At 52.6% G+C, this 16,236-nt stretch overlaps 3 protein-coding genes across 4 annotated transcripts in view; 2 read left to right on the top strand and 1 right to left on the bottom strand.

The window, feature by feature from the left end:
• Positions 1 to 3,160, top strand: PGP (phosphoglycolate phosphatase; the record flags this gene model as incomplete). The annotated part of the gene is made up of 2 exons (XM_014936180.1): positions 1 to 487; positions 926 to 3,160. Coding segments are annotated over 2 exons (813 nt in total), but the record flags the coding sequence as incomplete, so codon positions are not given.
• A 2,286-nt stretch (positions 3,161 to 5,446) lies between these two features.
• On the top strand, positions 5,447 to 11,668 carry BRICD5 (BRICHOS domain containing 5). Its single transcript, XM_014936179.1, has 5 exons — positions 5,447 to 5,532; positions 8,860 to 9,124; positions 9,368 to 9,475; positions 10,885 to 11,038; positions 11,544 to 11,668. Exons 1-5 carry the CDS (start codon positions 5,447 to 5,449, stop codon positions 11,636 to 11,638), a joined length of 708 nt encoding a protein of 235 aa, XP_014791665.1. The 3' UTR covers positions 11,639 to 11,668.
• Positions 11,669 to 11,823: 155 nt separating this feature from the next.
• Positions 11,824 to 16,236, bottom strand: part of MLST8 (MTOR associated protein, LST8 homolog) — a 26,283-nt gene continuing 21,870 nt past the window's right edge. For both annotated transcript variants that reach the window (XM_014936590.1, XM_014936589.1), the window contains exons 4-8: positions 16,097 to 16,230; positions 13,901 to 14,053; positions 13,591 to 13,715; positions 12,998 to 13,161; positions 11,824 to 12,577 (exon numbers count right to left, since the gene is read on the bottom strand). In XM_014936590.1, the coding sequence (XP_014792076.1) occupies positions 12,459 to 12,577; positions 12,998 to 13,161; positions 13,591 to 13,715; positions 13,901 to 14,053; positions 16,097 to 16,230 (695 nt within the window). In that variant the 3' untranslated portion in view covers positions 11,824 to 12,458. The remainder of the gene's footprint in view (positions 12,578 to 12,997; positions 13,162 to 13,590; positions 13,716 to 13,900; positions 14,054 to 16,096; positions 16,231 to 16,236) is intronic.

Genomic DNA, 16,236 nt, shown 5'->3' with positions numbered 1-16,236 from the left:
GGCGCGGCGGCGACGCTGGGCCGTTTGGCGGCGGCGGGCAAGCGCCTCTGCTACGTGACCAACAACAGTAGCCGGACGCGTGTGGCCTACACCGAGAAGCTGCGGCGGCTGGGCTTTCCGCCCGCCGAGCCCCGCCACATCTTCGGCTCGGCCTTCTGTGCCGCCCGCTACCTCCGCCAGGCCCTGCCGCCCGGCGCCGCCGCCTACGTGCTGGGCAGCCCCGCGCTCGCCGCCGAGCTGGAGGCCGTCGGTATCCCGCACCTGGGGCCCGGCCCCGCCGCCCTGCCCGGCCCCGCGCCCGCCGACTGGGCCCAGGCGCCACTCGACCCCGCCGTGCGCGCCGTCCTGGTCGGTTTCGACGAGCACTTCAGCTACGCCAAGCTGTGCCAGGCCCTGCGCTACCTCCTGCGCGGCGGCTCCGACTGCCTCCTCGTCGGCACCAACCGCGACCACCGGCTCCCGCTCGAGGGCGGCACCGGCATCCCCGGTGCGCGGGATGGGGGGGATGCGGGGCCGGGGGGGGTCCGGGAACCTTGCGCGCTTGCCCGGCGGGTGCGGGGAAGTGGCCCCGGGCCATTTGGAGCTGTCCGTGGCGAGTCCCCGGGCTCTGGGGCTCGCCCGCGGGCTCGACCCTGCATCTCATTGCACTCAGCGTGGCAGAGAGGAGCCTGGGATTCCCCTGCTCCTCGGAGAATCCTTGATCCTTTACTCAGGAAATAGCGGTTCCTTTTTGATCTCCATGTGGGATGGTGTTCCAGCCTCCTGGCAGCTACTATGCACCTCCTTTCTTGGGACTAACTTGTTCCTCTTTCCGTTCTGTCTGTAAAATTGAGACATCGTGTTTCCAAAGCACTGTGTGGTTTTGTAGCAGCTCGTGTGGATGCCGAGAGTCTTCTCTAATCAATGTTTTCTATTCTCTCCCTAGGGACTGGCTGCCTGGTGAAAGCAGTGGAGACGGCAGCCCAACGCGAGGCGTTCATTGTAGGAAAGCCCAACCGGTACATGTTTGATTGCGTGGTGAGCGAGTTCAACATCGACCCTGCTCGTACCATCATGGTGGGAGATCGGCTGGACACAGACATCCTCATGGGCAATAGCTGCGGCCTCACCACCCTGCTGACGCTCACCGGGGTCACCACGCTGGATGAAGTGAAAGGTCACCAGGAGAGCGACTGTCCTGCCAGGCAGAGCCTGGTTCCCGATTACTATGTCGATAGCATAGCTGACCTTCTCCCCGCTCTGGGGGATTAATATAGCAAAATGCTTGCAGCCTCTGCAGCGCTACCCCGAGGAGGGCCCCTGTTAATCACCTTGTGACAGTAATGTGCTCACTAGGATACCACCCGGAGTTAGCAACCCTTAGCTTTTTAACCTTTCTGTCCTCCCGATATGATTTTGTTTACATCTTGGTCTTTAAATGCACTTTGAAACAAAGAGGGCATTATGGTGTCACCCACGTCTTGTGGGCTTGGGGCTTTTTTTTAAATTATAAGCAACACATCTATCCAAATGTTTGTGATGCTCGATGTCACGTTGTCCTCTGGACTGAGTTGAGGAAAGTAGAGCTGATTGATCTGAGGAAAATAACCCCATGTCTTGCGGTGTGTCCTCGCCTGGACGGGCTGTGGCTCAGTCTGGTTTATTCAGGGAAAAGACTCTTGGAGTGTGAAGTAACTTAGCGGCTGTGTTTGGAAACGCTTGTGGTGGCTGGCGGAATTACTGCTTGCCCTTAGGCTGATTTTTTTTATTATTATTTTTTTCTTTTCTGGATGGGGTCCTGTTTAGCAGCGCAGCCCACTGCAAGCGTGACATCAGGTGACAGAAGCTGAAATCTGTCTCCTTTATTTGACCATTGCAAATTGCACTTGTGATGCAGATTAGTGTGATTCCACTCACAGAACACAAACGGTGTCTTCTGTGTACTGTATTTGTCCAAGCGTTGGATGTATGTGTAAAGTACATGTACATACAAGAACTACCCCAATCCTAAATATATATCAGAATATATTTAAGATATAAATTTAAGTATAGTATATGATAATATATCTTGTGTCCCAGAAGGGAGGATAGGAGGAATGTACTGCTCACAGTAGGTTTAATTCTCCTAGGCTTTTGCATTTGGTGATGCAGAAAGTCTGTGACCACATAGGACGTCCTTCACTACTGCTGCTTCCCGGAAATAACTGGATTAGTACCCAGTTTGTTCTTGTACTTCCCTCAGCATCAGAACAGCCGCTTGCCTTGGCTTTAGCTGCAGAGTCTGAATTGGCGCTCAGTCCTGGGGGGATGGATGGAGCACACAGTACAGCTTTCCACTGAAACAAGCCTGTGAGCGTACTGGCTCTGTGTGACGGTGGCACGTGCTTCCTTTAAACACCTGAAGTTAATATCTTCCACGCGTGTCTGGCGCGGGGGCCTGGCACCAGTTGCCTGTCTGGAGAGGAGTGCTTGCTTGCTCAGGTGATGATTTCATTTTGACCTTTAGGTGGGTTTGGGTGGTGCACGGCTCAGGCGACGGGGTAGGTTTTTGTGCTGGCTGAATCGAAGGCCACAGTTGAAAGCTTTTGCGTTACAGAATTAGGTGAGAAATTATATATGCAAATAACATGCTTTTATTCAATAGATTCCACTATCGGCAGATAAATTTAAGCACTGGCCTTCCTTCATCTCCCACTGTTCAGCTGAACAGCTCTAGCAGTGTGTCGATGCCATTTCCTTCCACTCGGACACTCGAAACGAGTAGACTTGCCACCTTGTTTGTACAGCAATAACCGTGCAGTTTGTATTGTCTTTTGGAGTTACCAGAATATTAGTTGATTTTGTAAAAGGGTGTTCCTTGGTAACCAGGGACACGGATAATCTCTTCCCTCTTCCTCTCTCCAGCTACAAGGCTTACACAGTCACGGAGAAATGCTTAGAGGTAGAACTTTCACTTTATCTGGGTAACGTGGAAATGGACATTATGGGATTGCTGCAGGTAGGGTCCGAAAATGATGTGTTCTTTGATTCAGTTCCTGTATCTGGTGCTTATAATTTCAGAATATGTCCAGTTAAGTAGTAGATGCCAGGAGAGGCGTTCGGCCTCGTTCAAGCAGCGCGCTGTCCCTGACGAGCACTGGACAAGGGAACCATTACCTCGATTCACAAATGCTGAAATGTACTGAAATGCTGAAATCAAGCAGCGCGCTGTCCCTGCCGAGCACTGGACAAGGGAACCATTACCTCGATTCACGAATGCTGAAATGTACTTCCTGTCTCCAGCTACAAGGCTTACACAGTCACGGAGAAATGCTTAGAGGTAGAACTTTCACTTTATCTGGGTAACGTGGAAATGGACATTATGGGATTGCTGCAGGTAGGGTCCGAAAATGATGTGTTCTTTGATTCAGTTCCTGTATCTGGTGCTTATAATTTCAGAATATGTCCAGTTAAGTAGTAGATGCCAGGAGAGGCGTTCGGCCTCGTTCAAGCAGCGCGCTGTCCCTGACGAGCACTGGACAAGGGAACCATTACCTCGATTCACAAATGCTGAAATGTACTGAAATGCTGAAATGGTGAAGGTGTCAAATCGTGCTTCTAAACTCTGTATCAACTTCCAAATGGTTTTTAAGCCTCTACTTGAATCCACATTAAACTTAGAAACCTGCTTTCCTCTGGCGTTGTCTTATTTTGTAGTCTATTCTCTATGAGCTCTGGTGCAGCTGCATTGTGTCGGTATCCTGGGAATTAGGGATGCAGTTTGTGTGTATCATCTTTACTCCTTATGTGCAGTATCAGGGAAAGAAATCCAAGCTCTGGAGTGTATTTCTTTGCTTCAGGCACCAGAGCTGTGCAGGGCTCTTTGTAGTCTATTCTCTATGAGCTCTGGTGCAGCTGCACTGTGTCGGTATCCTGGGAATTAGGGATGCAGTTTGTGTGTATCATCTTTACTCCTTATGTGCAGTATCAGGGAAAGAAATCCAAGCTCTGGAGTGTATCTCTTTGCTTCAGGCACCAGAGCTGTGCGGGGCTCTTAGCGTGGACTGGGGTTTGCTCCTTTGAGTAAGAGCACAGCACAGAGCAGAACGCTTTGCCCTTCGCAATAATCCTTTCAAAAAACAATGTTTTATAGAGGGTTTTGCTTCGTTCCTGAGCCTTAAATTCAGCAAGGCATAAATTTCTTAAAGAAGGGGAGCGTCTGCTGTGTGGCTGTTAAAATCTCTGTGGGGAGGACACCCCGTCTGTGTGTGGCAGTGAGTTTTTCAAGTCTCTCGTGCTAATCCCTGCTGCAGGAGCACTGCCTGGTCAAATCGTGCTTCTAAACTCTGTATCAACTTCCAAACGGTTTTTAAGCCTCTACTTGAATCCACATTAAACTTAGAAACCTGCTTTCCTCTGGCGTTGTCTTATTTTGTAGTCTATTCTCTATGAGCTCTGGTGCAGCTGCATTGTGTCGGTATCCTGGGAATTAGGGATGCAGTTTGTGTGTATCATCTTTACTCCTTATGTGCAGTATCAGGGAAAGAAATCCAAGCTCTGGAGTGTATTTCTTTGCTTCAGGCACCAGAGCTGTGCAGGGCTCTTAGCGTGGACTGGGGTTTGCTCCTTTGAGTGAGAGCACAGCACAGAGCAGAACACTTTGCCCTTTGCAATAATCCTTTCAAAAACAGTTTATAGAGGGTTTTGCTTTGTTCCTGAGCCTTAAATTCAGCAGGGCATAAATTTCTTAAAGAAGGGAAGCGTCTGCTGTGTGGCTGTTAAAATCTCTGTGGGGAGGACACCCCGTCTGTGTGTGGCAGTGAATTTTTCAACTCTCTCGTGCTAATCCCTGCTGCAGGAGCGCTGCCTGCTCTCTGTAACACCGGTTTGCACGAGCGGGATGGGGGGTTTTGACTCTTCTGACACCACTTTTGTTCTCATTGGAGCTGCAGTGCGGGACGCCGCTGCCTTGCGGTCTCTGTTTTGCTGCTTCAGAGCAGTGCCCGTGACGGCTGGCTGGCTCTCGCTGCCCACCTGACCTTCAGGTGTGTATTTGTCCAGAGTTTTGAGTTCATGTCCCACAGAAGCAGCGTGCTGGAACGAGATGGCGATTTTCTACTGAAATAGCTCATTTTAAACTTTACAGAAGGAAAGAGGGTGAGCAGGGAGAGGGGTTCCTAGTGCTTTGATGATGAGAAACTCCAGGATGAGCCACCCTCTTGGCTGAGTTTGATCAGTCCCAGGCCCCATTTGATAGGAAAATGTCTGAAAGCTGAGTTTTCATGACATGAAGGAATTCTGTTGAGTTTTTCCTCGCCTCCGTTCCGTTGGTTACGTCTGGCCGGCAGATCTCAAAACAAGGCTCTCATGGGGGCTCCAGGGTGGCTCAGGAAAACCACGGTCCGGCAACCTGGGATCTGTGTTCCCCATGGGGTGTTTCTTGTCACAGGATGCGGGTGTGAGCATGAGTGCAGCTCAGGTTGTGGCGATGACTTTGGCGATAGTCTCTGTTTTGCTGCTTCAGAGCAGTGCCCGTGACGGCTGGCTGGCTCTCGCTGCCCACCTGACCTTCAGGTGTGTATTTGTCCAGAGTTTTGAGTTCATGTCCCACAGAAGCAGCGTGCTGGAACGAGATGGCGATTTTCTACTGAAATAGCTCATTTTAAACTTTACAGAAGGAAAGAGGGTGAGCAGGGAGAGGGGTTCCTAGTGCTTTGATGATGAGAAACTCCAGGATGAGCCACCCTCTCGGCTGAGTTTGATCAGTCCCAGGCCCCATTTGATAGGAAAATGTCTGAAAGCTGTGTTTTCGTAACATGAAGGAATTCTGCTGAGCTTTTCCTCGCCTCCATTCCGTCGGTTACGTCTGGCCAGCAGATCTCAAAACGACAAGGCTCTCCCGGGGGCTCCTGGGTGGCTCAGGAAAACCATGGTCTGGCGACCTGGGATCTGTGTTCCCCATGGGGTGTTTCTCATCACAGGATGTGGGTGTGAGCATGAGTGCAGCTCAGGTTGTGGCGATGACTTTGGCGATGCTTTTCCTTGGCGTGTGGACCCAGCGAGGTCTTTAGGTGGAACACGAGCACATCTGTGCAGCCAAGGCTTGCAGGGCAGCAGCCTGCGGGATAAACAGTTGGCTTCAGCCCACGGAGCTCCGGCAGCACAAAGCTCATGTTGAAATGTAGAAATAAGTGATGACAAGGGCAGGCTGCCACTTTTCTCTATTCATTGTATCTCTTAACGAGACTTACCCGGCCCTGCCAGCAGGGAGGGCTGACACAAGGCCCCTGATTGTCCTCCACCTGCAAGGTGAGCAGGAAGAGGGGTTCTGTGCACTGACAGCATCGCTCGACAGCCCTGGGCTTTACCCCCCTCTTCCCTTCTCCTCTCTCCAGGTGGCAGCTCTAAGGTTTCACCCTCCTGTAGGTCTGGGTTGAGGAGCTCCTGGCTGGGCAGCCCGTTGGCTGCCAGGGACACCTATTTACGTTTGGCAGGTGCACACTTAGGTTTCCCAGGCGCGCCTGGCTCTGGGGATCATGCACAGCCCGTGTGTCGTCGGGCGGCAGAGCTGCAGGAACGAGCTCCTCGCCTGAAGCGGAGGATGGAGGGTAGGAACAGCACCGGCGATGCTGTCCCTGCAGTGAGTATCCCCAGTGTCCCCCCACAGTTCCCACTCTCTGCTTGCTTGATTCCTCTTTTGAAGGGGCTGAGCTCCTGCCATTCCTGTAGATCCTGGTGAGATGTTGCCCATCCCCAACTTCAGCCCCTCACAGCTCAGCTCCTTGTACGGCAGCTGACTCCATCAGCTGGATTTTCTTGTAAATGCCCAGACTCTACACGGCATAACCCGATTGTGTCACAGGGCAGGGCAGCGTGGTCAGGTTGGAGATGCCAAAGAGCCACTCGGGATGCCTGAGCACACGTGGACTGCAGCCTGTCGAGGCACAGGAGTCGCTGGATTTCTTTATTTGCACCTTTCCCACCCCAGGGAATTTCGTTAGCTATTGAAAACCTGCCCGTTGCTGTAGGGCTGGGGCTCTATTGCATTTGAATTGATAAGATTTCGGCTAAGCACAGTTTTAACTTTGTTAAGACTCATTGTTTTTTCTAGTGAAATATATCTGGAAGTTGTGTGTAGCCGAAAAAGATCAGTAACTGACCCAGAGGCTTGAAGAGCCTGTTCCTTGTGCAGCTGCAGCAAATCCAACCCTGGGCATTTATTGAATTATTCTGTGTGCTTCAGAAGATTGAGAAACAGATTATGTTTTTTTTAAGTGTGGTTGAATCTCTGCTATTGAAAGCGCATTCCTTCTGTTTTGTAAAAAATGTTTTTCTATGTGCCATTAAGTTAAATTGAATAGTTTCAATAGAAGAATTAAAGTGAATTTTAATCGAGCCACTGGAAGTGCTGCATGACTGCCAAGCTCTTTTGCTTCAAGTAACAGCGTGGTCTGCATGGAGAACAACTTATCAAGAAAATAAAATACAACCAAACACATTGGAGGGGCAAGGAAACAGGATCACTCCGCTCAGAGCCTGTTTCAAATGCTGATGGTTCTCTTGGGGATTCCTGCTATAAACCAAAATAATTTGATTTGCTGCTGAAGCACAGCAGCAGCCCCTGTTTGCAGAAATCCTCCTGCTCCAGCCCTTCCCCGGCGGGTGTGCGGTGCTCGCCTGCTGCCCGGGCAGCAGGAGGAGAGTGCTCGGCTGCGGGAGTGCTGGGTACAGGGCTGTCGGGTCTGAAACCCCATCGCTGTGGGGTAAAAGTGACATTATTCTGGGGCTGCTGCAATGGTCTGGCAATTCTGCGTCCCAACCCTGGCACAGTGATTTGTCATGAGGGGAAAGTGGGTTTTATGGTGAATAATCAGCAGAAGGGTTAAATTTAACTCCTGTTCTTTCCTTCTTTTGCCTTGGTTCCCAGGACAGGAGGGCGGCAGTGCACCCCACAGCTCCATCCAGGACCTTCTGGATCATCTTGTCCGTTGCCTTGTTTTTTGCAATTGTTGGCATCAGCGTTGTTGGGGTTCTCAGCTTCTCCCCCAGCTCTGCCGAGGTAAGGGATCCCGATCCAGGCAGGAAAACTCCTACCCACAGCCCTGATTTGTGCCGGGAGGAGGGAAGGGGCTGAGATCAGGGCTGGGTTTGGCCGGTTTCCCCCCCGTTGCAGGCAGAAGGGCAGGAAGGTGCCGGCAGCACTGCAGGCAGCGAGTGGAGCCATGGCTGTCTCACCCCTGCAACGTGCCTGCCAGAAACCCATGCTCAAATTAAAGGAACTTCAGCACACAGTTTGTAAATATAGCCGCAAGCAGGGATTTTGCTAAGCAGGCACGTTCCGACGTGTGGCTGTGGCCTCCGAGAGGAGGGGGGAGCGTGTCTGCTGCTAACGAGCTGTCCTGGCAGGGGAGGCAGATCCCAGCCTCCCCCCGTGGGTGGCTGTGGCAGAGGCTGCTGAGTAGCTCCAGCAGCACCCAGGCAGGGTGGGTGCCTCCGGGGTGAGGGGCACCAGCACCTCTCCCCAAGCCCTGTGTGATGGAGAGAGATCTGCTTCCCAGACCTGTCCCCCTCCCTTGGGTCAGAGCCTGCTTCTCTCTGTTGCTGAATAATTCAGAGAAGCAAGAAGGACCAGTGAAGGGGCTGGGTGGGGATGTCAGTGGGGAGATGCTGCGCACAAGCGCTGGACAGATGATGGATGCTGCTGCCCGTGGGTGGCTGTGGCAGAGGCTGCTGAGTCCCCTGTCCTGTCCTCCAGCAACACCCAGGCAGGGTGGGTGCCATCAGGGTGAGGGGCACCAGCACCTCTCCCCAAGCCCTGTGTGATGGAGAGAGATCTGCTTCCCAGACCTGCCCTCCTCCCTTGGGTCAGAGCCTGCTTTTCTCTGTTGCTGAATAATTCAGAGAAGCAAGAAGGACCAGTGAAGGGGCTGGGTGGGGATGTCAGTGGGGAGATGCTGCGCACAAGCGCTGGACAGATGATGGATGCTGCTGCCTTCTCTCTCTTTGTGCCCAGGCTGGCTCACAGCTCGTCCGGCTCGCGCTCCAGGGCCAGCAGGACCCGCTGAGGAACCAGACAGCCTTGGTGGACAAGTCCAGGAGCACCATCACCTACTACATAACCTCGCAGAGTAACCACACCGCCGTGGTGCTGTACGACAGCAGGAACGTAAGTGTGTAGGGATAATTACCTGCCTCACTAGCGGGGATGTGTGTGCTGCTGAGAGAAGAGCTGCTGGGGTGGGAGCAGGAGGTGTAGACCAGGAAAAACATCAACCAGCTGTTTAGTGCCTTTCTCTGCACCTTTAGTTAGGAAAGATAACACTGGGCAAGAGGAACGTCCATTTTTTTGGCTCTAAAGACAGCTTTGCGTGTCGCTGCCTGCAGTAACAGGGCATGATCTGTCTTGCAGGGCTACGTGTGCTACAAGCCGGTGGAGCAGCACGCATGCTACCTGAGGAGGATGGACGCCTGGGACCTCCAGACCCTGCAGACATCTCTCAACACGTCTGAGCAAACAGTGAGTGGCCGCTGGGAGTGTTCTCTGGGGTGGCTGAACAGACTGGGGTGATGAATTGGGCTTTGTATGGAGTCACAGCTTGCTGAAGGCCCTTTCCTTCATGGGTTTGTGTTCACAGTGGTGACTCTGCCACATCAGCATCCCAAGTGTGGCTAAAGGAGGGCAGGGACTCTCCCAGCTGGACAGTAGCAGTGGCAGCCCACTATTTTGTGAGAGTCCTCTTGGGGAAGGGCTGGGTTGGTGTTCTGTGGAGGAGGAGAGCTCTGCCTTGCAGTGCTGGGTTCACAACGTGTGAGCTCAGAGCAGCAACTCCCGGTTTTACCGATACCTTATCTTCTGAGAAACAGCAGAGTGATGGGCTGGGGAAGGGGGATATGTCCCACAGAGGTGAATAGCAGGGCTCTCACAGGACCCGCTCCCACTGGATTCTGTTACATGCTCAAAATTCCAGGGAACAAAAAAACAAAGGGGGTTTGTTAGCAATTCACAGGGGAAAAAGTTGGAATAAACCATGTATACGGACCCTCCGAGCAAAATGTTAATGGATGCATGGGCAGGGGGCAGATTCTGTTTCAAGAAGACAGAAAGCCCCATTTTTTTGTGCCCCTACCATCTGCTCTCCGTTTCCTTGGGGCTCCTGAGGGCTCCTTGTCCCTCGCCTGTCACTGCCACTCAGCTGGAAAGCGATGGGCAGCGTTTAACCAAGAGGAGTGTAGGAACACAGCACTCATCAGAACAGGCTACCAAATGGGGTGCGAGGAGAAGACAGCACTTGCCCTGCTCTGAGGCTCAATAATGGAAGTAAAAGAGGTGGTGGTGCCACGGCAGCCAGTAGCCCAGTTGGCCATTGAATGGGACCTGGCATTGAGAAGCCTCAGCTCAGCCTTGTCCTGCCCGAGCCACCACGGGGCTGAAGGATGCTGATTTGCATCACACCCGGTTGCTGGACGCTCTGCCACTGTGTGTGGAAAAGGGACACAGGGCTGCTGTGGGTCACCACGGCTCTGATGCAGCCAAAGCCTGGGGATGGTGATGGTACTGCACACACACAGATGGGTCAAGACCCATGCCAGCGGGCTGTGGCTGTTGACACCTGGCACAATGGGGTGTTTTAGCTCCAGCCCTGGGGACAAAGTAGCCCAGGGAGGGGTCTGGAAGGAACTGCATCCCCTGCTTCCAAAGTGGGCTGTCCATGCTCCAGCCTTGCCCCTGGGAAGCTGCTCTGGTCAAAGCGAACATCCCAGCAGCCTGGTGGGACAGAGCAGCCACGAGGAGAAACCTGCCTTTGCTGCCAGGGTGCAGACTGCTCCTTGGGTACCCTGAGAGCGAGAGCAGGTCTGTGGGGCCAGAGGGCAGTGCCAGGAGGGGCTAAGTGCCTCGGGAGGAATTAACAGGGATGTTTCTTTCAGACCGATCAGCTGCTACGTCAGAATAACCAGACCAAGTACTACCGGGAGTTCCTGGGCATTCTGGCGGGGGAAAAAGTGGACCCCAAAAGCCTGGGGGAGGCTGTCCAAGCCCTGTGCGAGCAGACATCCATCTTCTGGGTCAGGAGAGGGCAGGGTAAGTAGCACGTGTCCCTTTGCAGAAGAGGGAAGCACGATTGTTTCTAGTACATCTAAGAGGAGCAGGCTCTGCTGTGCAAAAGCTGATGCCCGCCCTGGGATGGGCTGCCAAGGCCCGGGACAGGTGACCTCCAGTTCAAAATCAAACCATTGTTCAGCGATTGCCCAGCACTGGCTTGAACCCACAACCTGCTGGGAAAGGCTCCGCACCCCTTCCCCGGGCAGCACACCCCGATTGCACAGCACACCTCCACAGAGAGTCCCCTGCCATGCTGCTGGCTTAATATTTGTCACCTTCATCTTCTGCAAAAGCAGCCTGCCGAGCTCTGGTTCTGTTCTGTCTCACTCCAGCCTTAATGAGAAAGGTCATTCCCCGAGGCTTTCCATTTGTTTGGCTCCCCAGGGACTCGTAGCTGCAGGGACTGCAAAGCATTCCTCTCATCCTGCTTCTTTCCTTGCAAAGCATTCCTCTCATCCTGCTTCTGTCCTTGCTCGTTTGGCAGGTCCGGGGAAGCAGCGGCTCATCTACCTTTGCATTGACATCTGTTTTCCCAGCAACATTTGTGTGTCAATCTGCTTCTATTACCTCCCTGAGTAAGTCCGGCAGCTGCGGATGCCCTCTCGCTGCCCTACATACTTGAACTGGATTCCTGAAAAGCCTCTGATTTCAACAAGGAAGGTAACATCTACAATATCCCTCCTCCCCCCCCAAAAAAAAGCTTCCTGCTGATTTCATGCTGCGGTTCAGGAGAGTTTAGAAAGAAATAACAGGACTCTGTTCAGCACTGTCAGTATAGACACTTTATTTGAAGCTGTGCTCCAGGGCTGCATCTTGTTCGTAGGTATTAGGAGATCCAGGCCTAGAGGAATCATGTGGAGTAGCTAGTGTTTCACAGCTACACACCCTGTCCAACACAAGGTTGTTAAATTTGTTGGGGGTGGTTGGCTTTGTAAGACTCCAGCTCTCCAAGTCAGTCTGTGAAATACACTTTGAATAAAGGGATTGCAAAACAAGAAAACAGCTGCCTTTCCTCTCTTTGCTCAGCCAATTCCATCGTTTAGAAAGGCTGATTTCTTTATTTTTCCACTTTGGGGTACAAGAAAACCACAAAGCTGTCAGCAGCTGATGCCACAGGGATTCCTCCACCTGAACTATACCCAGTTCCCCTCAGTGGGATTGTGCCTCCCTCTCCCCTTCCCTTTTGTCCAAGTGGCCTCCCTGAGAGGCCACACGTGTTTCGGTGATGATCTGCTTGGAGCTGAAGCCTGGTCTCACCCCAAGCAGACACGGCTGCTTCTGCCAGAGAACAAGCCCTCTCCATCAGAGGAGGGATCGTTACAAGGGCTCCAGAGAAGGTCCTTGCCCTTGTAAGACAAGGGAAAACAAGCAGAGGTCCTTTCCTTCCCACACACAACCATTATCCCAACACGCTGTCATTGAAAGCAAGGCAGACAACTGCTTTCTGGTGGCCACTGTATTCCCTCTTGATCTCTCCTGTCTCCACACACCAAAGTCTGGCCAAATTATCAGAGGAGGCTGAAACAGAAAGGGAAGAGAGGAGTGAGATGTATTGCATTACCCTTTAAACTTTTATTATTATAAGAAAGACTTCCCTCTTGCTTCACTCAACACCGTTATTAGGGCTGTTGATGACAGGTAAGGGAGCTGAGCAGAGCAAGAAGCTTAGTGCATTTCTGCACTACCTGAGGTTTTAATTATTTTGAAGAGAAGTTACTGTAGAAATTACAGCACGTATGTTTTGAAAGGACTTTCGTGCTGTGTACTGCAGGCAGGTGAAATAAACTGCACACAGGAGATGATCTCCCCAGTTTAAAGAGATGCCCTATTGGCAGTGTCCCAGATAGAGAAACCACCAAGTCCAGGCCTGCTGCTGGGGGCCTGGTGTAGCCCAGAGCCAAGCGGTGGGGCAGGGGCAGGAGAGCAGCAGTGTCTCACCTGTGACGATGTACTGGGAGTCCCCGGAGAACGCGCAGTCCCACATCCAGCCCCGGGATGTTTCCCCTGGGTTATTGCTCTTAATGCTCAGCTCTGTCATCAGAGAGAAGTTTGAAGTCCTCCAGATCTTACACGTCTGATCTGCAGAACATGTAGCCAAAAGCCTGCAAGGAAGAGAACTGAATAAGGTTGTGAGGGCAACGCCGTTAGTCCCGCTGTAGGCCTAAGGGCCTCTCATTAATGAGGGCCTGGAACAGTAATCAACTGGAAACTTGCGTTCGTTGTAATCAGATTTCTTTACACCTGTATCATCTGCCCTATGAGATTCAGGCCAAATGGACTCTGTGAAGGAGTTCACCAAGTTCACAACTTTGCTCCACAAGATCAACAATTCTATTTAAGAACAGCTTGTGGCTGCAAAGCTCGCTGACAGAGCTCAAAGCTGGGATGCCACCGACAGCAACCCAGTGCCAGCGTCCCCTGTCCCCCTCCTTCCTGGGCAACCTGCATAGAACCAGCATCAGCCAACAGCTGGAGATCCAGCTGGTCTCCACCAGCCCAGAAAGGCAGGTGAGGGGCTGGCACACACTCACGTGGAGTCGGGGCTGAACTTGCACTGAAGGGCGTAGCGGTTGTGTGCTGGGATCTTGGTCTTGGGGATCAGCTGGGTCACCTCCTCTCCAATGCCACCCGTCAGGTTCCACACGTAGCAATTTCCCTGTGACGAGACAGGGAGATCTATGTCTGGGCCACCCAAAAGCAGCCCGGACTGTCCGTGTCTGACCACAGCACAGCAAAGCTGTGGGTGAAGCTGGTAGGTGCAAATAGCCTGTGGAAGGCACAGCCCAGCAGCTGCCGGAGCAGCGTAAATCCCATCCCAGGTTTGAGGCCGCAGGAGCTCACCGAGCTGTTGACAGCTGCCATGTAACTGGCATCGGGGTCAATGTGAACCGAATTCACCGAGACTTCGGGCTCTGGAATCAGCTGCTCGTTGTGGTCTGTCTTCAGGTCCCAGATGTGAATGGCACCACTCTGATCACCCACAATTAGCTCCGCCTGCAAGAAAACAGCAGCCTCATCTCTCTGGGGAGAACCCCGTGAGCAGCAGCCCCAAGCCAATGCCCAGACCGTGCCCGTGTAGCACCACATGGAGTCCTGCTCTGGTTTTAAGTATCAGCGTCCTGTTCTGCCTAATTATTCCCCAGCACAGGGCTGTTTCAGAGCTCCAGCAGCCTGCTGACCGCTCCTGTATGCTGAGAGCAAGCAGAGTACTAATCTCACGTTACTCTCCGCAAAAAGGCTGTTTACCTTTACAGAAGTGTTTGCTAATTTTATAAACCCCAGAGCAGACAGCAGCCGCCTGATTTCCAGAACCCGCTGCACAGCTCCAAACAACCTCCAGAGAAGCCAAATTATTTTCAGCACGTCTGAGACGCCGGCATTAAAAGGCAAGTTGGCCAGTGAACAACTGAAGCACTCAAGACTGTACAGATACCTGAAAAACACAAGCCTAAATGGGTTTTTCTCTCTCTCCCCCCTTCTCAGGGGAAGGACAAAAGCCAGCTGAAGGGCAGGAGTTCTGGCTCCGATCCTCTGCTCAGAGCAGAAGATAATGCTGGCGGCTCTCCACTAAAACCAGGGCTTTTATCGACAGTCTTGTGCTGTCCATATTTTTAGCAGAATCCCTAGAGGAGATCAGGTCATCGGGCGCAGCTAATCCTGTACCTGTGATCAAAGGCTCGCTTCCGAGGAAGACAGTCATCGCTCGATACGTTTAGCTGACTGCACAGTGCAGCAGCATCTTCTGGATGCCTCCTTGGCCCCCTCTTAGCAGGTGTAAGTGCAGTTGCTAAAGCCATCATGGCTTTACCCAGGCCAGGAGAAATCTCTTGGATAATTGGATCAGCATCTCTGCAGCAGGGGCTTGCTGTGGGATGAAGCTATCTGAATAAATACTGCCACCTTTGGACTCATTTACTGCGTTCTGCTCACAAACTAACACTTCTCCTGTAACTCAGCAGCGTCTCGGTTAGTGCTTACGTCACACCTAAGATGTACATACGACGGTATTTGTTTTAACGTAATTCATTTTCACGGCACCAGCACTAGAAGAGCATCAGCAGCCTTTGGGCAAAGCCTGGTTCAAAAATTGATCTCAAATCCGATGTGAAATGCTGGACTTGCAAAATTAAACCTTGCAAAATCAAATGCACAAAGAAACATTTCTATTACTCAGCTTTTTAAAAGGTTTGTGCTGCCACGTCTGCAACCAAACCCTGCAGCACTGGGAATACAGCCCGGACCAGACGGGTTATTAACTCTGCCATGATACCTATTGATTTTCACTGCCGGCCCCTCTAATGCACCGTGCTCCCTTTCAGCCTCATCTCCCCAGCCCCAGCCATCCCTCTGTTTATCGACAGCTCCTAAACCAAATGGTGAATCTCGACCAAATCTGACTGAAGTCCTAAAGACAACGGGAGCCACGGGCCCCAAGATGCTTTTTCTTGGCAGCGGTGCCACCCTCAAGCTTCCCAGCCCGCCCCGTGCCACCAATTCCACTCCCATCACATCCCCTTGGTTATGTTCTTGGGACAGAGATGGCCTCAAAGGAGTGTCCCCTCCTACGGGAAGACAGGCTCACAACCACTAGATAATTAGCACAAACACATCGGCTGGCAAATGAGCTCAAATTGGATGCCTGCCGCGGGCACAACGTGAGCCTGCGGTACCTGCTCGCTCCCGGCACCGCTGCTCGGGGAGGTTGTCTCCACTGCACAGAGCAGCGTCGGTGCCTGTCGTGGCAGCTCCTGTGACACGTGGGCTGCCTTCCCACACACGTTCAAAGCTCCTGGTGGCAGCAGCTTAGCGAGGGAGCAGGCAAACGGGCAGCCTGGGTGTGGAAAGCTGGCCACTGCTTGTCCACCAATGCCACCCAGAGCTCGCGGGTCTGTGCCACCAAGAAGGCCACCCTTCCCTGCCAGCCCTCAGATTTTTTCGCTGCGTCCGCCCGTATAAAACTCCGCAGCCCCTCAGGTTTACCTGGAGGAGCCACGAGAAAAGCAGGAGCTGGGAAATGACAGAGGAGCCGGTGCTCACCTGGTTGGGGTGCAGGCAGACACAGTTAATGGGAGCGTTCACCTGGAAAATCCGCTGGCACTGGAGGTTACGAGACCTGCAGCGGAAGGGGGAGAAAGGAGAGCGTTTTAAGAGCGTGCAAGTGGCTCCACCACCTCTGG

Source organism: Calidris pugnax, unplaced genomic scaffold (genome assembly GCF_001431845.1).
Source record: "Calidris pugnax isolate Ruff unplaced genomic scaffold, ASM143184v1 scaffold17, whole genome shotgun sequence".
Taxonomy (NCBI): Eukaryota; Metazoa; Chordata; class Aves; order Charadriiformes; family Scolopacidae; genus Calidris; species Calidris pugnax.
This window is presented reverse-complemented; position numbering and strand designations above follow the sequence as displayed.

Bases quoted from the DNA above. Each gene is read 5' to 3' on its own strand.
- BRICD5 (XM_014936179.1), top strand. From the start codon at position 5,447: ATGACTTTGGCGATAGTCTCTGTTTTGCTGCTTCAGAGCAGTGCCCGT. The intron at 5,533-8,859 runs GTGTGTATTTGT...TGAATAATTCAG, and splicing joins GCTGCCCACCTGACCTTCAG to AGAAGCAAGAAGGACCAGTG. The intron at 9,125-9,367 runs GTAAGTGTGTAG...TCTGTCTTGCAG, and splicing joins TGCTGTACGACAGCAGGAAC to GGCTACGTGTGCTACAAGCC.